Source organism: Colossoma macropomum, unplaced genomic scaffold (assembly GCF_904425465.1).
Source record: "Colossoma macropomum unplaced genomic scaffold, Colossoma_macropomum, whole genome shotgun sequence".
NCBI lineage: Eukaryota > Metazoa > Chordata > Actinopteri > Characiformes > Serrasalmidae > Colossoma > Colossoma macropomum.
The window spans coordinates 9,306,095-9,328,808 of NW_023494796.1; the positions used below are offsets into that span (position 1 = coordinate 9,306,095).

Below are 22,714 nucleotides of genomic sequence, written 5' to 3' on the forward strand. Positions count from 1 at the left end.
TTATGGTTCTTTAGAAAATGTTTCAGTGCATCATGCAAACTTTAATTTCACCACAGTTTAAGTCTGCTTGATTGTGATATATCTGAAAATGATTCAGTCATTACATCTCATGAAATCTCAGTAATCAGAATTCAGCAAATAGATATTTTGATGGAAGATGCTACCTGATTACGATTCTTTAGAAAAAATGTAGTTCATTTTAAAATCTCAGATTTTACCTTGATGCAATTCTGCTTGATTGTGATTATTAAGGAAGTGACTTAGAGCATCAAAACATCCCATTTTCACTACCTTTTGATTCTACTCAGTTATGGTTCTTTAGGAAATGATTCAGAGGGTCACGAAACCTCAAACTTCTCCTTGATTTTATTCTACTTGTTTCTTTGTCTGTTTTTTGTTAACGATTCATTGCATCATTAAATCTCAATTGTCTTCACGATTTGATTTTATATATTTAAGATCCTTTAGGAAACAATTCAGTACGTCATGATACCTGAAGTGTCATCACAATTTGATTCTTTTCAATTACAGTTCTTTATGAGATGATTCATGCATTATGAATCCTTTAACTCCTCCATCATTTGACTGTACTTGATTATGATTGTTTAGGAAATGAGTCAGTGCGTCATGAAATCTCAAAGGTGGTTATTTGTGCACAATTCAGGATTATTTTTAAAAAGTAAATGTAGGATCTGATTTCCCAATAGTGGAGCTTAAACGATTGATTTAGATTTTAATGTTTGAAATTAGCTTGGGAATTTGACTTTGGCCAAAACATGGGTCACACTATTGACTCCTTTATAACTAATTGGGAGATTTCAGTGCAGATGAATTGTCATCTTCTGATCGATACATTAATTCGTTTTTACATCTCCAGTGCTTTGACATGGTTATGGACACATATCTTCTTGTACAGGAGAAATATGATTTTCATACATGACCTGAAGTAAAACCACATGATGTAGAAACACAGTGATGCTACATACACAGACATGCTAACACAAACACACACATGCGCTCAGGTTCGGACATACATGTCCAGATACGTCACTGTGGATTGTGTCCAGCTCGCTGTGTTTTGTAGTGTAGGTCAGCAGGGAGGCTGTGTGTGTGTGTGTGTGTGTGCGTGTGTGTGTGTGTGTGGGTGTGTGTGTGTGTGTGTGCGTGCGTGCCAGTCTCAGTGTAGCCGGGTGGAAGTAAAAGGGAAGAGGCTGCTGTATCTCTCAATAATTCATACCGGCTGAGAAGTGCTCATGAAGGACTGTGTGCTCATATCTCATAAACAGGTTTTGCTTCAGATCATAAAACAAATTGTTCCAAGCCTGAAATTGGTTGTATACTGTATATGGATCATCCTGCTGAATTAGTTTAACTGCGGTCCCACAGTATATATATGGCCAAAGATGTTTATGTTATGATCTATTTAAACCTAAGGCATTAATAAGATAGTAATAAGCTTATAATAAACTTGTAAAAAATAAAACCTAGTTTGTTTTTTTTAAAGATGTTTTTCAGATTCTTTTAAAGTGAAGTTGGAAGGTTTAGATTTATCATGAGTTTCATTAAGAAAAAAACATTTTCAAGTCACTGTCACTACTGAAACAGAGACTTTTAGTCCATGGGCGGAGTCTTATTTTAGCCACACCCCTACATTTTAGAACAGGAAGTGAGACTGACAGGGCCCTCTTGACCACATGGTGAGCAGTTACATCCAATTGTTTTGAAGTAAATGTGTCCCGAAATCAGAAAATCAGTGTGGAACATTAAGAACTGTCACTACTGAAACATATTTTCTGCAAATTATTTAAACAGGTTACAATAATAATAATAAAAAATACATATAATATTATAATTTTATATGTGTACAACTGTTCAAAGCTGTGTTTGCTGGTCATGTTCTGGTCATGAATTCTGTATTAATGCACTAAAACACTGCTGTTAATGAACTGTTCTGTTGCTCACAGGGACCACCGGGTGCTCTGACAGATGAAGTAAGAACCCAGCTGACAAGTTGTTTTCCTAAAGACAGCAGGCTGAACAGACTAAAAGATAGCTAACATGCTAACAGACTAAGCCAGTCCTGCAATAATATTCAGTGTTTGGCTTTGGATCCACTGTAAATCTACAAAATAAAAGGTAAAGAATTTGTTAACTGAATGTCTAAGTAGACCTGTCTGTGTGTGGGAAACAAATGTGTGGCATGGTTAGCTTGATGCTACTACAACATCGGAAATCGCATAGAGATGCTAGCCACAATTAGCTTTATTGCTGAGGTGGTAATTTGGTCAGAAAAAAAATAATTATAATGTGAAGATTTCTGCATTAAACATTATGATATTTTTGTCATTACATGACATAAAAAATGGCAGTGTGATTAAAAATTCTTGTGATCCTTCTGCAGTTTGCAGAGTACAAATTTAGGGGGCTGGGGGTCCTCGCATAATAGGAAAAGGACCCCCATCAGGGAGACAAAATTGGGTTTATTTTTTTAAAATAAAATTAGAATTTTCTGACAAAGTGAATGCCAACTATATATTCCTCATCCCAGATCATGTGGAAACCCATCCAGCCCAAATTCTTAACGTATGTACAACGTAGCGCACTGTGTGATCATAACAAATGTGTTATGGTTTGCACAGCTTTATGTTGCAACAGAATTTCTCAGTATGGTTCAAAGAGCTATGAGTGAGAAATAATTTGTGTCATATTCTGATAAGTAAGTGTAAGTGTTGAAATCAGAGACGTTTCCACTGCAGCAGGTATTCAGTGCTGCTGACTGTTTGGATTGGGAGTGTAGAGTAGAAATACCACTGATCTGTTCAGCTCTCTCTCTCTCTTTCTCTCTCTCTCTCTCTCTCTCTCTCTCTCTCTTTCTCTGTCTCTTTCTCTCACTCTCTCTCTCTCTCTCTCTCTCTCTCTCTCTCTCTTTGTGATGATCTCTCAGTGTGGTGTTAAGAGTGAGTGATGCTCTTCAGTGATTCTCTCTGACACACTAACAGCTTTTTAAAAACCAATTACGCCACAGACTCTTCACAGAGTACACACCTGACTCTCTGTGTGTGTGTGTGTGTGTGTTTGTGTGTGTGAGGATTCTTATTACAGATAAGGTACTTACATGAATGTACTATACATGGAACATATTATTATTGCATGTAATTAAATACAAAGAATACATATTGGGGTCTAAATAATACATAATAAATATTTTATGACGAATAGATAATTACCTATACATGCTGGAACACACAGAATCTTTACATATAGGTACGTTTATATTATCATTCATATCATTCCACATTATGATTACATACATTTACTTGCATATATACAATATATGAAGAACATGCTAATATAGATAGAGTTATATACATAATAAATATGGGACATCTTATTATTACATACATGAACTTACAAATAAATAGTGCATATGTGTCAATAACATGGATGGGAGAGAGAGAGAGAGAGAGAATAAGAGAGAGAGAGAGTGAGAGAGAGAGAGAATAAGAGAGAGAGAGAGTGAGAGAGAGAGAGAATAAGAGAGAGAGAGAGAGAGAACAAGTGAGAGAGAGAGTGAGAGAGAGAGAGAGAATAAGAGAGAGAGAGAGAGAGAGAGAGAGAGTATTGTGTTTAGTGGATTACTGTTGCTCCACTTCAGAGAGCTCTATTGTGTTGCGAGTCTTTTTGCAGCACTGTGAAATAGACTTCTGCACACAATGGAAATATCCATTCAGCACCTGCCCCTTATAGTGCTGCTCTTTTTTAGACCCCCAAATGCCCCAAATTCACTCTCACTGAGAGAATAAACTGATCCCAGCTTAGTCTCAGAAACGTATGACCAGAACAATCGACAAGAACGATTCAGGTCGAGCTGGTCCACTGCCCCCAAACTGTCCAACTACTGCCCTGAATTCCTGAAGATGCAGGAGGTACCGTTCTCTGACTGTACACCAGCAACAGAGGCTCCTTAATAGATCACTCACAGTTCTTCCTCTTCTTTTTACCTTTATTTCAAATGTCCAAATCTGCTGAAATAAATGAACAGCCAGGTAGGAACTATAAAGGCCTATTTGAGCATTAAGGGGAGACAAGATGTAAGCCTGCAATTAGGAATATTGATCAATTTTCCACAGTTCCTTCCATGAAATTAAGGGAAAAATAAACGATCTTCGCTGAAAGTGAAGCACAGTTGTTCACATATCCCAATGCTAAGTTTCCAGACACAGACTAGGCTGAATATGTCACAAACCTTCTGAGGCCGTTTGCACCAGCAGGGCTTACGTAACATTCTGGGTGTAACTTTAAGACTGTTGCACCAACTAGCCTTAAGCTGGATTTTCAGTGTAAGTTTTAGGTCTATCTGGGAGAGTAAAGTCACAGCTAGCTCTTTGTTTGTCAAAGCGCTGCTGCACACTGTGGTAGTTAGAGGCTTTCTTTGCTGCTATTCAAGTCTCTTAGGCCAGAAACACACTCAGTTACGCAATCGCAAATGACAGCGCTCGGCCAACGCATTGCAAACACACAGTCCTTCTGTGCAAAGTCAGTGTGCGTTCTTACGTTGTTGTGGTGGTTAAAACACATAGTACTGAAGGGGGCGACAAATCAGAGGGGATCTACTGCCATTCCAAAAGCCTCAACAGTTAAACGTGGACAGTGTTCCCATGGCTATTACTGTTCTATTGAACGGATTATTTACAGGATTACCCTCCTCATTCAATTGGATTGAAATTGTATTAGGAATGGCCTGAGTCGGACTAGTCTATTCTGACTGAGTTGTATACATGGACATGTCTATTCCGATTCAGCTATTGGTTGGATTATTAACAAATTATCAGGCTGCATGTTATCATGGCTACTGTGACCGTTCTTGAGGCCTTAACTCACCCAACTTATTTAATTTGCGTGATGTATTTGCATGACAATAAATTCATTTGTATAACCAGCGCTTCACATTACATAACCTGTTTTCTAGAACCTTCAGTCCTGACTCTAGTTGCTCTAGAACCTATTTGGCACACTCTATTTGTTCTTTTCTTTTGTTGAACCTTCTGGAACCACCCCATTTGTTGTTATATGAAATAAAGGGGAAATGAATGCTAACCTAAAGCATGGTGCTACATTTAAAGCAGTTTAAGATTTGACTTGCATTAGGCCTCATTTTGGCCAACAGCTCTTGTTTCAGTGTTGAGGTTTGACCTGTGCCTGACACCCCCTGACTTCAGTGTTAAGCTTCCATTTGGGAGGAACTAGAGAAAATTCCAAAGCTAAAAAGTGCGTTTGTTGGTGCAGTAGGATGGTTCAGGTCGTGCTGTGTTGGAGTTTGCTGAGTCTATTTATACTGGATGAATCCCTCTGCGTTAGAAGCGTGAATCAAAGAATTATCGACGTTCTGGAAGTTCACTCACCCGAGCCGTTTGCAAGGAGACGCACATACACTCCTCTTTGTCTCTTTAAAGAGCTGTGCAGTGCTTTTCTTCTGCCTGCAGGCTGTGAGTGATAAAAGCAACTCCTTAACACAGCCTCTCTTTCTAACCTTACACCTCTCTCTTTCCCTCAGCTGTGTATGAGAGCAGGTTTGTACAATAGTTTTGATAGAGTGAGCTTACTTTGCAGTGCTCCTTGCTCTGCAGTCAACTGTTCTTGGCCATTAGTCCAGTAATGAAGCTTCCAGTTTTATGGCTTTTGGTACTAGACTGACTGACCAAAGACAACTGGGCCACTGAGGCTTCGTTTACACTGCAGGGCAAATCAGATTCATTTCATATATATATTTTTTTTAGATCGACTGTTCAGATTTCAAGTTACAAGTGACCAAATCTGATTTATGTGGTTGCATTTCTTAATGTTCCACACTGATTTTCAGACTTTGGGACACATTTACTTCAATGGGATCAAACTGTTCACCATGTGGCCATGAGGGACACTCTAAAATGCAGGGGTGTGGCTAAAAGAAAGCACCCCCCATAGATTAAAACTGCATTTTGGTAGGGACATGAAAAATGTAAAAATTAATGATATCTTTCGAATTCACCATAGAAGAAATAAACACAAACAATACAAATAAAAAAACACAAAAAATACAAATAAAAAAAGTAAGTATTATTTTCAGAAGTGTAATTTTAGGGATTACGGTTTGAGACAGCCGCCTGTTAATAATGAAACATATTGTACATATTTAGCCTATTGTCATTGCAATACCTTGAGTTTGAATAGATCATAACATCATTCTTTTTTTCACTGTGGATCCTCTGTTAGAGCTAATTCAGTAGAATGCTCTGTCTTAATGTTTGCACAGGCCACATGTTATGTTTTTTTAATATGTTGAATTCAACACATAAACAGCAATTAACAAATAATAAACTAAGCCACAGGGGCTGTGCATTGCAGTGACTGTTTCACAGTTAAGAGCTGTTGTTAGACATGGTATTTTATAAAAATAGCGACAAATGTTAAATAAATAATTTATCATTAAGAATCATCATAATAAACAATTCTTCAGCCAAGCAATGTAGTTTGTTAACAGTAAGCTATGGTTGATAACCAGCATAACAGTCAAAGATTATTCCAGAAAGAGCACAGTTGTTTCTAATAACCTGCATTCCTACAGAATTCAATCGATATATGCAACCATAAGTGTATATCATGTACAGCAGCTGTGAACATGGCTCCACCAATCAGATTTTAGAGCCTATCCATTTTAACAGTATAAAGGCACAAGTAATCTTGCCTTCATTCAGTAATCCCCAGCATCTGGTAACAGTAGCACCGTATGACATATTTAGCAAACATTAAACTACATGTTTCCGCTGCTCTTGTCCAGTCGCATTCATCGCACGGTGCCGCAGTTAAGCCGATGACCGCTGCCTGGGATGAAAACTTCATGGAAAGTGACAGGCCGGAGTGCGAGCGCTTCGGCCCGTGCTGATGCAGCGGCGGTTGCCCCGTGGACGGACGGACAAATGGACGGCCGGTTGGGCAGCAGGACGGTCCAGCGCGTCCCGTTAACGCATGGCTGCGTCTCTGGGCGCTCCACCCTGCCCGCCTGCTGCAGCTGCCATGCAACTGGAGCAGAAAATCGCTCCCGGCGCACACGTGTGCGAGTGTGTGTGTGTCTTTGGGTGTCCGTGTAGAGCACTTCTGGAAACTTCTGCACATTGTGTCAAGCGTTGTGATCACTGTTGGGTAGTAATGGACTATGTGTGGGACAGGATTGCACTTTTGATTAGGCAACATTAATAAATAAAGGGTTCACCCAATCAGGGTGCAGTGTGCTAAACTATGCTAATGAGAGGATTATGATGTGGTGACAGGAAACCTGCTTACAGCTACGGAACATGCCTGGGCTAATGTATCTTACTTGCTAGCTAAAAAAAGAAAAATGACATTAGGATTTAAAAAGGATGCCGATACTAATATTTGATCCTAAAGTATTGGCTGATACAGAGTGCCAGTATCGATATACTAACTCTGTCTAACCATAACCAGCTTATAGGTCCTGCTGTTAAGAGAAATTCATGTTTTAAATGTTTTATTATGGTAAAATCTGTGTTCTGCATCACAGAACATGAAACACGCAGCTTGAATGAATGGCATTCACATGTTGTATATATATGTATAGAATTTTATGTGCATCGTTGACAGATCCAAACATAGAAAGTTTTATTAATTATTTTTTAAAAAATCCTTAGAAGAACTAAGAAGCAGCACTTCTCTAAAAGCAGTGCTGAAATTTGTCTGGTACCTAGACCAGGGTGGCTGGTCTCATATGGTTAGGTGAGGCCTCAGGAGGCCATGTCAGCCCATTTAGATTGTTAAGGCATCCAAAAAGTGGTTGACATATAAACTTTAGATATACTAAATGATATTTGTTTTAAATGGAAATAAAACAGTTCTCTCATGTGGTGAAGAAATGATTAAAATGAGCAATTAGACAGGAGCAGCCTCAAGTGATAATGCACTCCAAACAGAACCTGACACATAATGGCGCAACAAACACATGCTTTCAACTGTTTGGAAGCCTCTGCCTCGAGTACAGGGATCAAAAACCATCAAAACATTTAAGAGGAGCTCCTAGGATGGTCTAAATAGGCTTAAGCTTGTATTGACTTTAGGTATTTTTCCTCAGCTGCCAATCCATATTTCACTTGTCAGAAACTGCAAGAAACTGACACAAGGTGGTCAGAATGCTTCTGCTTTTAGCTGAAAATATTTGCGATGGCATAATCAGTGATGAAATGGTGACTGGTGAGACTGGGTTGACCACTCTGGGGGAACTTGAGGACACAGTAAAAAGTAACATCATTTCTACTTCAGATCAGAACTGCTTCAGATCTCTTGGATCAAAGCTAAGATCTTTTCTCTCACAGCAAGTTAGCAACAAGTGAGCATGTTTGAAAATTATCAGGATTGCACAATGACACGTTTGCAATTGTCAGGGTTGCATAGTTGTAAGTTTGCAATTGCAAGGACTGCATAATAGAAAGTTTGCAATGGGTGCCAGGACTGCATGGTTACAAGTTTGTAGGTGTCAGGACTGCATGGTTGCAAGTGTGTAGGTGTCAGGACTGCATGGTTACAAGTTTGCAATTGTCAGGATTGCAAGGTTGCAATTATTAGGCTTGAACGTCTGCAAGTTTGCAGATTTTCAGGATCGCATTATTATAAGTTTGAAATTGTCAGGATTCAATGGTTGCAAGTTTCAGTTGTCAGAATTGCATGGTTGCTCATTTGCAACTGCCAGGATTGCATAGTTACAAGTTTGCAACTGTCAGGATTGCATGATTTTCAAAATCTACATGGACTAGTCATGAAAAACAACATTTAGGTAAAATTAGCCTTACAGCCTCAAGATGAAATCCTGCAGAAGAAACTTAAAGACTGTAGAGTTTCTGCAAATTCTTGGTGATTTCAGGTAGAGGTTGCTACCATCAGGGGAGTGAGCAAGTGAATGAGTATGTGGATGCACTCTAGGCTCTCTCACATCGCATCGTCACACTCATTTGCATTCCAGCATAAACAAACTTTTTGATGAATGAATTAATTAATGACTAATTGTCCTGGAGGGAAATTACACCGAAAGGCTGAACAGTGTTGAGCAAGGTTAGCTTCTCTGAGGTGAATCATTTGCTCAGACCTTAGTTCTCTCTCTCTCTCTCTCTCTCCCCTCTTATCTGAATCATTGTTCTTGTTCCCTTTCAAGCACAATCTCAGCATGAAATTCAGAAACCTTAGAAAGCTTGGAGCTCACATATCTAAATTCCTGATCCTTAAACATATTGTTTATTTACCACAAGTGGTCTAAAGAAACTTTATGTGTGATGTGAAAGAGTGAAAATGGTAGTAGGTGCTTAATAATGGAGCTGTAAACCTCTAAAGGGGTAAGCGGAGTTATTTAGTGTAATTAGTGTCTGTCACTTCATAGCTTACTTAAATAGAGAATTACATCAAAGCTTAACCCAGTGATTGTGAATCGTGCCACAAATGGCCCTGCACTGACTGTAAATTAACTAATCTAGACCTGTAAACTCATTAAACTCATTCGTTAAATTGCCTTTATATTAAACTAATTAGTGAACTAAAATTAATGAATCAACCGCGCATTTGCAGCAATGGGCCTCCATAACTGGACAAGCCATGAACTGGTCGGTAGCTGAAGCTGATGGCAGACACGTAGACTTCCTGCCTTCCTCTCTGGATGCTTTTCTAGCTCTAGTTGCCAGAAAATGAAACACAAGGTGGAACAAATCTATTGCAAAGAAAAAGCATGTTATGAAAAATGTAACGATAAAAAATGCAAAAGACTTTCTACAAAAACGGTCCGATTATATTTGTATGGTGCAAAATTTAGAGACCACCCTTCATTTATTTAATGTTCAATAAAAAAGGCTATTAAAAATGCATAATATAATATAAAATATAATTTTTTTATCTTTCAGTATTTTTCAGTTTGTCTTCAGGGGCCTTACTTTCAGTGTTTCTGAGAAATCTGCAGGGACATTTTTTCGCACCTCCAAAGTTCAGTCTTAGAAGTTATTCAAGTTGTTTAAGAAGTTGTAAGGGCTTCTCGACAGTTACACATCCATTCAGATTCAAAGTGTTGAGTTCTCACAGTGGAAGGAAGGCCGGAAACAGCTGAGGACAGTTTTGGTGGTCAACCAGGCCTTGCAGGTGGTTGTTAGGAGTCCCAGTTTCTCTGTATCTTTTAGCCAACTCCAGTTTTGGAAACTATTTTCCTCAGACTTCCCCCTTTCTTATACCAGTGGATTATTTTATTTCTAATCTAATCTTAGAAAAAAATGAATAACTTGCACTCAATAGCTATTTTGGCTGTAAATTAGATTGAACACTGTGTGTCTATCTTTTGCAATTCAGTGTTGCCACCCTGTGCGACATCACCAGCATCTACTCCTCACTCTAAGAGTATAGAGTGCAAGTGTACGAGTTCCTCTTCCTATGTGGGGTTTCGAACACAAGCCAGCAATGAAACTACAAGGCCTTATATAAACTTTTACATAAGCAACTTATGTAAACAGACATCAAAGCCCTAAAAACATTTAGCTCCAGATCAGCGTTTGTGGAATGAATTCATTAGAGTGAGTGTGGTTTTCACTACAATACACACTTCAGTAACTGCAGACTCTGCACCCACCTTCCCAAAAAACTGTGAGGAACCTTCTAGAAGTACCAGGCAGACACCCGCTGGAAGAAACTATCTCCATGCAAGACTTCACTTCCCTTCATCCTTCAGTACACACACACACACACACACACACACACACACACACACACACACACACACACACACTGCAGTCCTCTGGAGGGCGATCTCCTCTCCCCACCTGGGTTCTTCTCAGAACACACACAGCCAGCTGAGCCGGTGAGCACCTGCTGCTCCTCACGCTCACACGGGCTGCTGACCGCTCCAGGCTTTCCTTCAGCTACTTTTTTGGTGGGATGTTTTTACCCTTGTCATCAAAGTGTGACATTTCTTGTCATTTCTTTGAGGATAATTAAAGGAACAGATATCAGGGCTTTATTAAGGCCTTGTTCTTTGTTTCAAGCTGCACTATGTAAGATATTTTTGTCAAAACTGCAAGTAACATTACTGAGTCACCTGCTAAAATATGGTGTCGGAAACATCAGATTCATCCACTCGGGGAAGAGGACCGAAGCACAACCAATGTTACAAAAATGTGCAGTAGCACATTTCCACCAGAGAGGTCTCCAAATCCCCCAAACTTACATAGGGTAGCTTTATTAAAGCCCAAAATAGTGACATAAATAATTTATTCATATATAACTAGCCATAAATAGTTGTATATCGATTTTATTTCATTTTCCTCTCTCATTTCTCTTGCTTCTTGGTCCTCACTTATTACTGTAAAAGCATATATTAAAAATATGTTATAAAAGGTTGACTTTACCAAACCCCAGCTAACAGGAAAGTAGGCTACCCATACAGTTAATAGTACATAATACAGCCTAATCTACCTGTTGATTTCTGAATTATGTTAACAGTGAACCTCCTCTTTGTTGTAGTCTATTATGAGCAGATATAACAATACAATAACTTCAACTACTTAATTTCTCCTTCTATCGCTAATATAGCCAGCTAAGTAGCTTATAAGGTTAGCTTAAACCGAGCAGCTACTGGAACTAAACTAAAGGATGCTGATTTAGTTAGCAAAAAAAAAAAAGAGAATTGAATGAAGGATTTTATGGATATTATGGAGAATTAACCTCATAAACTCACACTCAAACATTTATATTATAGCTATGTTGTATGTTAGCCTCTAGTATGCGTGCTGCCCGCCTAAGCATGTCAAGAAGTCAAAGTTACTTTGCGTAATGTTGGCGTAGCATCAAAAAAAGATAAAAACATAATTTCAGTCAAGTCTGTTCCAAACCACAGCTGAGAATCAGTCACTGATGATTACGTATTCTTGTCCACACTGAACCTCATAACACTGTTTTGAAGCTCCCAAGAATCTCTGTCCTCATGCTAGTTACAGACATGACAGGCGCTGATAACAAACCGAAGGCTTGAGGCAGTGGCAGATAGCGACGGTTGCTAAGGTTGGCTCAGAAAATAAGGCCCAGCTTGACGCAGAGCATAGTCTCACTACAGTTTCACTATTTTAAAAAATGTGATTTAATAAATATTTCTCCCCATTTAATTGGGTAGATGCAACCAATATGGGTACCCAGGACCACAAAGGCCTGAATTCAAGAAACAAGAAGAAGGTGTCATATAGTGTTAGAGCTGAGGCCCAACGGGAACGTGGATGTGAATTAGGAAGGAGCCTCATTAGGATATACAAACACAACACGGCCCATTAAACACTTCCTAATTAAGACAACAGAGAGAGTTTTTCTTCCCGTCGAGCTGCGGAAGACAGTGAGCGGCTGCTACATCTAAGAGAAGAGGAGAGGGAGAGAGAGAGGCTGGTAACTTTGGAGGGTCGATAGCTCGCCTGAAGTGAAGGGAACTGATGCAAGACAGGCTGCCATGAAGAATTAGGCGAGCTAACCTGAAGACTTTGCGTGTGTGTGTTTTCTGTTTTCATCCATTTTCAGGACAAGAATGTCCTGATTATAAAGGAAAACCAGAGAAAATCCTACATGAAGACCACTAAATCCTGACTTTATAACACACTCGCTAAAACTGAAAAAGCTAAAACATTTCTTTTTTGGTACTGGAGTTAAAGTGAGGTTTAGGATTAGGATTAGAACATTCCTACCACATATATATATATATATATACAGACATGTATATAATACATGTAAAACATCTGCACTATATGTTTTACCTGAAGAGATTGGACTAGATAATTAACTTGCATGAGAGAAAAAGTCAAAGGAAAATATAAGTATAAAGAGAAAATGGGACCCCTAACAACCACCTGCAAGACCTGGGAGACCACTAACATTGTCCCCATCAGATAAACAGCACTTAAAGCTTTCATCTTTGAGAGAGAGGAGAAAATCAAGCTCCACTCTTGATTCAGATCTGAAAACATCCACAGGTGTTTCTGTCCATCCCTCCACTGTGAGAAGACGACTCAGCACTATGAGTCTGAAAGGATGTGTAGCTGACAAGAAGCTCTTACTGAGAAAAGGAAATAGACACACCAAACAAAGAAGCTGCTGCTGTTCTCAGAACAATGGACTGACCACCCCAGAGTCCAGACCTCAGCATCACTGAATGTGTTTGGGATTGTTTGGATCGTGAGAAGCAGAAAATGCAGCCAACTTCTAAGCTGAAGTTTTGGAGGTGTGAAAAATCTCTTGAAAAAAATAGTGAGTCTCCTGAAAAGAATGGAAGCTGTAATAAAGGCAAAGAACACTAAATACTGAAAAAAATAGATTTTATATTTAGTCGTTGAGGCTTGTGTGTAATTTTTTCTGTTAATTATATTTTTCTGTTTTTCCTGATGCTGAAGAATGAATGAATAAACGGAAGGGAGTCTCTGTTTGTATATTACTGATACTCCATCTGTCATTACTGTACATTTACATAATGTCTTCCAGCAGTCTGCCCACCAGGAATCACAGCACACACTCATTATACTGGAACTGAGTGTGTGTGTGTGTGAGTGTGTGTGTGTGTGTGTGTGTGTGTGTGTGTGTGTGTGTGTGGTGAGAGAGAGAGAGAGAGAGAGAGAGGAAATAGTAGTGTGTTTAGCCTGAGCAGCCATGCACACATACACACTCACTCACTCTCACAGAGCTATTTGTCAGCATCAGCTAAAACCACTAAACTGCTGCATCAGCTTCCAGACCCTCTATCTCGCTTTTTTTCTCAGTCTCTCTTTCTTCTTCTCTCCCTTTTTTTCTCAATGTCTCTCTTTTTATCTTTTCACTCTAGTCTGCTTTCTCTAATTATCATCCTTATCCTTCTCTTTCAGAAGCTCTTTCTCACTCTGTTCTTCATCCTGCTGTTTCATTTTGCTGTTTGTTTCTCTCTTTCTTTTCATTTCTGTCTGTCTCTCTCTCTCTCTTTCTCTCTCTCTCTCTCTTTGTCCTTCTCCCTCTGTTCAATTCAGTTCTGTTCAATTCTATCCTTCTTTCTTTCTCTCCTCTCTGTCCTTCTTCTACCTTATTTACTCTATTTTAATCTGTTTCTCTCATTCTCTCTCTCTCCCTCTCTCTCTACCTCTCCCTCCCTCTCTCTCTCTCTCTCTCTCTCTCTCTCTCTCTCTCTCTCTCTCTCTCTCTCTCTCTGCTGGATTTGGCAGTGTGGTAGAGAGAGATCAGGTGTTAGAGTTTCTCTCTTTGATGAGCTGTTAGAGCTTCATTAGATACACATTTTATACTCATCACCACCAGAAACTCTCTTTCACACCAGAGCTCATACTGACAGACGTGCACGTGTGTGTGTGTGTGTGTTTGATCATGATCGTCAGTACAGAGCTCTCTAGCGGCCCAACAGTGAAACACACATACACAAACACACACACACACACACACACACACACACACACACACACACACACACGCACACACACACTCACACACACACACACACTCCCAGAGGGGGAAAGAGCTCAGTACTGTTAACTCTCAATCAGCTACAGTGCCTTTAGCAAACCCACCATCTACTTCCGTCTCTGTACCACTCATCCTTTCTTTATTTCAGTAACATTTCACTAAAACATTAAAGTCCATTTCTGAAATCAACAACACAAATAATTTGACCAGGGCTGTTCAAGGTTTTGCATATGACTCTATGTAAGGTTTTAAAATGTATATTATTATACATTTATAGATATTATGTATTTAATACAAACACATATATGTGAATATATAAATTCTAAGCACCTAAGCACATTATTTAAAACCAATTATTACATAAACCCATATATCATTAGAATAAATGCAAATAAACATAAAGCAGATATCACATAGATTTGTTCCGTTATTGAATTTGTATTATTTGTATTTATAGTAATAGCTGATTACTAGCTCAAATAGATCTAGCAGATACAGTTCTAGCTCATATAGGTCTAGTGGATATAGGTCTATCTGATGGAATTCTAGCTAATTAAGCTCTAGTGATCAATCCTCAAGCTAATGCTATACATCTAACTGATGTAGATATTGCTGGTACAGCTCTAATGTAGGTCTAATTGACATAAGTATAGCTCAAATAAGCTTAGCTGATATAGCCTTAACTGTCATAGCTCTAGCTAATAAAGTTCTAGTGAACGTGTCTGTAGCTGATGAAGCTATATAGCAGATGCTATACAACTAGAGGATATTGATCTTACTGGTATATATATATCTAGGTGATATAAGTCTAGCTCATGTAAGTCTGTGGAATACAGTTATAGCTGACACACGTATATCTAGAACACCTGTAGCTGGTGGGGGTGTAACGATACACAGAAGTCATGGCTGGTTTGGACATCATGGTTCAGTATGAGTTTGGTACAACGTGCATCACACCCCCTCAAAGGTATGAGAATAGGTTTCTGTTCTTTTATTTTGAACAGTTTGTTCCACCTAGTGTGGTATAGGGTTCCCCCTGAGGTACAGCCTGTCATGTATTAAACAGCAAAATGTGAAATGTAAACAGTGAACAGAAACTCTCACATAGGTCATATTTTATATGTAAGGTTGAAAAAAAGCCGAAGGAGGGAGGTTCATTCACTGGTTGTTAATGCTACAGCTGGTGCAGCAGACGACCCATGCTCACAGATTGGCTTATGTGTGCACAGGATGGAATGTTAGGGTTCTCTTTTACTGCATATGTCAGCACAGCTGATGAAATGTAAATGCCAGTTGCTCTGGTAATGTTTTTGGCCTTGTCTGCTTTCAGTTCTAGAAAAGCAGCAGGGATAAGTCTTTTTTTTTGGCCTACCTCTGGTGATTGGCACATCTGGGTGATCCCGTTGATTATGAACATGTGTTAGCATGTTCGGTGTCTAGCAGATATAGCCCTTGCTGTTATAGCTCTAGGTGATATAGCTCTAGCTTATATCTCTAGCAGCTATAGCTCTAGCTAATATGTATTGGGACACCTACACATTATACCTATAGGAGCTTTTATGACATCCCACTCTAAATCCATAGGCATTAATATGTAGTTGGTCCCCCCTTTATAGGCAGGTAATGTTCTCCTGGCATTCGCCAAACCCAGACCCGTCTGTCAGACTGCCAGATCGAGAAGCGTGATTCGTCACTCCACAGAATACATTTCCACTGCTCCAGAGTCCAGTGGCGGTGTGCTTTACACCACTCCATCCCACGCTTGGCATTGTACTTGGTGATGTAAGGCTTGCATGCAACTGCTCGGCCATGAAACCCATACCATGAAGCTCCCGGCGCTGTTTTTGGGCTGATGTTAAAGCCAGAGAAGGTTTGGAACTCTGCATTATTTGAGTCAGCAGTGTTGGCGACTTTTATACACTATGTACCTCAGCACTCAGCGACCTGCTCTGTAACTCCTAAATGCTAACACTTTCAATAGTACCACTCACAGTTGTTTGTGGAATATCAATGAAGGAAGAAATTTCGCGAATTGACTTGCTGCAACGGTGGCATCCTATTACAGTACTACACTCAAATTCAGTGAGCTCTTTAGAATGACCCATTCTTTCACAAATGTTTGTAAAGGCAGACTGCATGGCTAGGTGCTTGATTTTATACACCTGTGGCAATGGAACTGAATGAAACACCTGACTTTAGTGATTAAGCGGTGTGTCCCAATGCTTCTATATAGTGCATAACTCTAGCAGATAAAGCTCTAACAGATATAGCTCAAGCAGATATAAGTCTGGCTGATACAATTCTAGAAGATATAGCTCTAGCTGATATAGCTATAGCTATATATAGCTATAGTATTTAAGTCCAGCTGATGTAACTCTTAGCAAATATAAGTCTGGCTAATATAGCTCTATAGCAGATATAAGTCTGGCTGATACAGCTCTATAGCAGTTATAAGTCTGGCTGATACAGCTCTATAGCAGATATAAGTCTGTCTGATACAGCTCTATAGCAGACATAAGTCTGGCTGGTACAGCTCTTTAGCAGACATATGTCTGGCTGATACAGCTCTATAGCAGACATAAGTCTGGCTGATATAGCTTTATAGCAGACATAAGTCTGGCTGATAAAGCTCTATAGCAGATATAAGTCTGGCTGATACAGCTCTATAGCAGACATAAGTCTGGCTGATACAGCTCTATAGCAGATATAAGTCTGGCTGATACAGCTCTATAGCAGATATAAGTCTGGCTGATACAATTCTAGAAGATATAGCTCTAGCTGATATAGCTATAGCTATATATAGCTATAGTATTTAAGTCCAGCTGATGTAACTCTTAGCAAATATAAGTCTGGCTAATATAGCTCTATAGCAGTTATAAGTCTGGCTGATACAGCTCTATAGCAGTTATAAGTCTGGCTGATACAGCTCTATAGCAGATATAAGTCTGTCTGATACAGCTCTATAGCAGATATAAGTCTGTCTGATACAGCTCTATAGCAGTTATAAGTCTGGCTGATACAGCTCTATAGCAGACATAAGTCTGGCTGATACAGCTCTATAGCAGATATAAGTCTGTCTGATACAGCTCTATAGCAGATATAAGTCTGTCTGATACAGCTCTATAGCAGACATAAGTCTGGCTGATACAGCTCTATAGCAGACATAAGTCTGGCTGATATAGCTTTATAGCAGACATAAGTCTGGCTGATAAAGCTCTATAGCAGACATAAGTCTGGCTGGTACAGCTCTTTAGCAGACATAAGTCTGGCTGATACAGCTCTATAGCAGACATAAGTCTGGCTGATATAGCTTTATAGCAGACATAAGTCTGGCTGATAAAGCTCTATAGCAGACATAAGTCTGGCTGGTACAGCTCTTTAGCAGACATAAGTCTGGCTGATACAGCTCTATAGCAGGCATAAGTCTGGCTGATACAGCTCTATAGCAGATATAAGTCTGGCTGATACAGCTCTATAGCAGACATAAGTCTGGCTGATACAGCTCTATAGCAGATATAAGTCTGGCTGATACAGCTCTATAGCAGACATAAGTCTGGCTGATACAGCTCTATAGCAGACATAAGTCTGGCTGATAAAGCTCTTTAGCAGACATAAGTCTGGCTGATAAAGCTCTTTAGCAGACATAAGTCTGGCTGATACAGCTCTATAGCAGATATAAGTATGTCTGATACAGCTCTATAGCACAAATAAGTCTGGCTGATACAGCTCTATAGCACAAATAAGTCTGGCTGATACAGTTCTATAGCACAAATAAGTCTGGCTGATACAGCTCTATAGCACAAATAAGTCTGGCTGATACAGCTCTATAGCAGATATAAGTCTGGCTGATACAGCTCTATAGCAGACATATGTCTGGCTGATACAGTTCTATAGCAGACATAAGTCTGGCTGATACAGCTCTATAGCAGACATAAGTCTGGCTGATATAGCTTTATAGTAGACATAAGTCTGGCTGATAAAGCTCTATAGCAGACATAAGTCTGGCTGGTACAGCTCTTTAGCAGACATAAGTCTGGCTGATACAGCTCTATAGCAGACATAAGTCTGGCTGATACAGCTCTATAGCAGATATAAGTCTGGCTGATACAGCTCTATAGCAGACATAAGTCTGGCTGATACAGCTCTATAGCAGATATAAGTCTGGCTGATACAGCTCTATAGCAGACATAAGTCTGGCTGATACAGCTCTATAGCAGATATAAGTATGTCTGATACAGCTCTATAGCACAAATAAGTCTGGCTGATACAGCTCTATAGCACAAATAAGTCTGGCTGATACAGTTCTATAGCACAAATAAGTCTGGCTGATACAGCTCTATAGCACAAATAAGTCTGGCTGATACAGCTCTATAGCAGATATAAGTCTGGCTGATACAGCTCTATAGCAGACATATGTCTGGCTGATACAGTTCTATAGCAGACATAAGTCTGGCTGATACAGCTCTATAGCAGACATAAGTCTGGCTGATATAGCTTTATAGCAGACATAAGTCTGGCTGATAAAGCTCTATAGCAGACATAAGTCTGGCTGGTACAGCTCTTTAGCAGACATAAGTCTGGCTGATACAGCTCTATAGCAGACATAAGTCTGGCTGATACAGCTCTATAGCAGACATAAGTCTGGCTGATACAGCTCTATAGCAGACATAAGTCTGGCTGATACAGCTCTATAGCAGACATAGGTCTGGCTGATACAGCTCTATAGCAGACATAAGTCTGGCTGATAAAGCTCTTTAGCAGACATAAGTCTGGCTGATAAAGCTCTTTAGCAGACATAAGTCTGGCTGATACAGCTCTATAGCAGATATAAGTATGTCTGATACAGCTCTATAGCAGATATAAGTCTGGCTGATACAGCTCTACAGCAGACATAAGTCTGGCTGATACAGCTCTACAGCAGATATAAGTCTGGCTGATACAGCTCTATAGCACAAATAAGTCTGGCTGATACAGCTCTATAGCACAAAAAAGTCTGGCTGATACAGCTCTTGTAGATTTACCTCTAGTGGATGTATTTCTAGCTAATTAAGCTTTATCGAATGATGTCTAACTGATAAAGCTGTACAGCTAGCTGGTATAGGTGCTATATCTAGCTGCTATAGTTTAGCAGATATAGCTAGATATAACTAGGTTAGTAGCATCTGGTGCTCCTCTGAACTCATCTGATGTATTCAAGAGAGAGAGATGGTTATTTTAGTGGTGGAATATACACTATTTGTGCTGAAATTACATGCAGAGAGGCTCATGGCTCTCCAGTGGCTGCTTAAGAGCCACTTAAGCAGTCGGCCACACAATAAAGGTCAAATTGCCTCACAGCTAATGTGCTTTTTCTAGCTTATTTGCTCATTACCACCAGAGGTTGGAAGAAGAGCCTAAAGCCAAACTCAAGCAAAAGAAAAAAATAACAAAAATGGAGTTATCACAGTAAGACCACTACATCTGAAAGAATATCACATTTGTCACAATTTCACATTTCCATGCTGGAACTGTGCAACAGTCATTTCACCTTACAAATCACAGTCATAGGCAGGTTGAAGGGCCTAAACCCATATTTAAGTACAAGTCTCGTTACTAGGATGAGTAAAAAGGATCAGGTCCAGAAATTCCTCCAGTACTGAGTTCTCTGCAGAACTGCAGTGGAACATGTGTATATGTGTTCTGGTGGGTGTGTTCTGGTGTAAATAAATACTGGTTGCTTAAATGACACTACACCGCGATTTCAAGGCTTCCCAGACCGGCTGCTTAAGTGACACTACACCACAGCTACGTGGCTCCCTAAGCAGGCAGTTACAGTGATACTACACCACAGTTATGGGGCCTCTCAGGCTGAGAGAGACCTTCCCCCATGGTTAAGAGCTAAGAGGCGTCCCAGGCCAGCTGCCTGAGCGATGCTACACTGTAGCTTCAAGACCTCCTGGACTGAGAGGGACCTCCTTCTGTGACTCAGGACTATTTCCAGGCTAGCTAAGTGATTCTGTACAGAGGTCTGGGGAGTTTTCCACTGCCAGCTGGGGAACTGCATGTGTGTGTCTGTGTGTTGTGGTTTGTTTTATTTATTGTTGGTTATGTATTTGTTTACAGCAGAAAGGTGCTATATCAATGAAAAATTAAATTTTTTTATCATTTTATTTGGCTGATTAAAACTAATTTGATCTTAATTCTATCATTGTTATTTATTTATTTGATGTTGTTTGATCCATTACTTAGTTCATGTAGTTCTGTTCATTTTAGTTTATCCCTCAATCATTTCTTTTTCAAATACTTTACAAATACACTTTAAATATGTGGCTGCAATATGGGTCACCCTAAATGGATTTTCAAGTAAAAATAAATGCTTATTATATATATATATATATATATATATATATATATATATATATATATATATATATATATATATATATATGTTACATCTACATGGTGGACTAACAAGGTAGGAGTGGACAGTGAGTGGACACAGTGTTTAAAAACTCCGGCAGTACTGCTGTGTCTGATCTACTCGCACCAGCACAACACACACTAAAACACCACCACCACATCAGTGTTACTGCAGTGCTGAGAATGATCCACCACCTAAATAATGCCTGCTCTGTGAGGTTCCATGGGGGTCCTGACCACTGAAGAACAGGGTAAAAGGGGGCTGACAAAATATACAGAGAAACAGATGGACTACAGTCTGTAACTGTAGAACTACAAAGTGCACCTATATAGTAAGTGGAGCTGATAAAATGGACAATGAAATAAGACACAAGGTAGCTGTACCTAATAAAGTGCTCAGTGAGAGTGTGCTTTAAACTCAGTGTTGCCATTTTATAATTACAAAAATTATAGCATTATTAGTCATATTAAAAGCAGGTATGTATAATAAATGTAAACAATAAATAAACAAAAGCAACGGAGCAATCAAATAAACCTCTCTCTCTCTCTCTCTCTCTCTCTCTCTCTCTCTCTCTCTCTCTCTCTCTCTCTCGCTCTCTCTCCCGTCGCACATGCGCACTCCCTCTCTCCCTCCACATCACTGATAGCTCCGGTAAACGAAAGGGCAGAGAGAGAGAGCGTGAGCGTCTCGGGTTAATCCACGCACACACGCGCACATACACGCACACGCGGACACACACTCTCCGTGCAGCGCGCGAGAATGATGGAGAGATAGAGCGGTGAAGGAGGGATGAAGGAGGGAAGGACAGGATGAAGTGTGTTGTGTTAGCGCTGTGGCTCGCGCTCGCAGCCGCCCATGCAACTACTGAAGGTGAGAGACGCGCATCATTAAACGATTCATTACGAATAAGGTCATTAATATTAGCTGAGTGAGGCGGTGCAAGTTTTCTGTCCCTGCGCGTGTGGAGGAGCGTGCGCCTTCAGTAATGAGCAGCTGGAGGAGTGTGTGTGGTGTGTTCAAGTGTGTGTTTGAGTGTGTGGTGTGTTTGACTGTGTGGTGTGTTTCAGTGTGTAGTGTGTGTGGTGTATTTCAATGTGTGGTGTGTTTGAGTATACATTTGAGTGTGTGGCATGTTTTAGTGTGTGCTGTGTTGGGGTGTGTTTCAGTGTGTGTTAGAGTGTAAGGTGTATTTGAGTGTGTGTTTGACTGTGTGGTGTGTTGGGGTGTGTAGTGTGTGTGGTGTGTTTGAGTATACATTTGAGTGTGTGGCATGATTTAGTGTGTGGTGTGTTGTGTGTGTGTTGGAGTGTGTGTGGTGTGTTGGAGTGTGAGGTGTGTTTGTGTGTGGTATGTTTCAGTGTGTGGTGTGTTGTGTGTGTGTTGGAGTGTGTGTGGTGTGTTGGGGTATGTGTTTGAGTGTGTGGTCTATTTGAGCGTGTGGTGTTTGGGTGTGTGGTGTGTTTAATAGTATGTTTGAGTGTGCGGTGTGTTTAATAGTGTGTGTGAATCTGCGGTGTGTTTGAGTGTGTGCAGTGTGTTTGAGTGTGCGGTGTGTTTAATAGTGTGTTTGAGTGTGTGAGTGTGCGGTGTGTTTGAGTGTGTGGTGTGTTTGAGTGTGCGGTGTGTTTAATAGTGTGTTTGAGTGTGTGTGAGTGTGCAGTGTGTTTGAGTGTGCGGTGTGTTTAATAGTGTGTGTGAGTGTGCAGTGTGTTTGAGTGTGTGAGTGTGCGGTGTGTTTGAGTGTGTGGTGTGTTTAATAGTGTGTTGGAGTTTGTGTGAGTGTGCGGAGTGCTGGAGTGTGTGGTGTGTCTAATAGTGTGTGTGAGT

At 39.9% G+C, this 22,714-nt stretch overlaps 1 protein-coding gene across 1 annotated transcript in view; it reads left to right on the forward strand.

Annotated features, from left to right (window-relative positions):
• The first annotated feature begins 21,532 nt into the window (after positions 1-21,532).
• Positions 21,533-22,714, forward strand: part of chrnb3a (cholinergic receptor nicotinic beta 3 subunit a) — a 34,564-nt gene continuing 33,382 nt past the window's right edge. Inside the window, exon 1 of the mRNA XM_036583766.1 lies at positions 21,533-21,757. Coding sequence (XP_036439659.1) covers positions 21,697-21,757 — 61 coding nt within the window. The 5' untranslated portion in view covers positions 21,533-21,696. The remainder of the gene's footprint in view (positions 21,758-22,714) is intronic.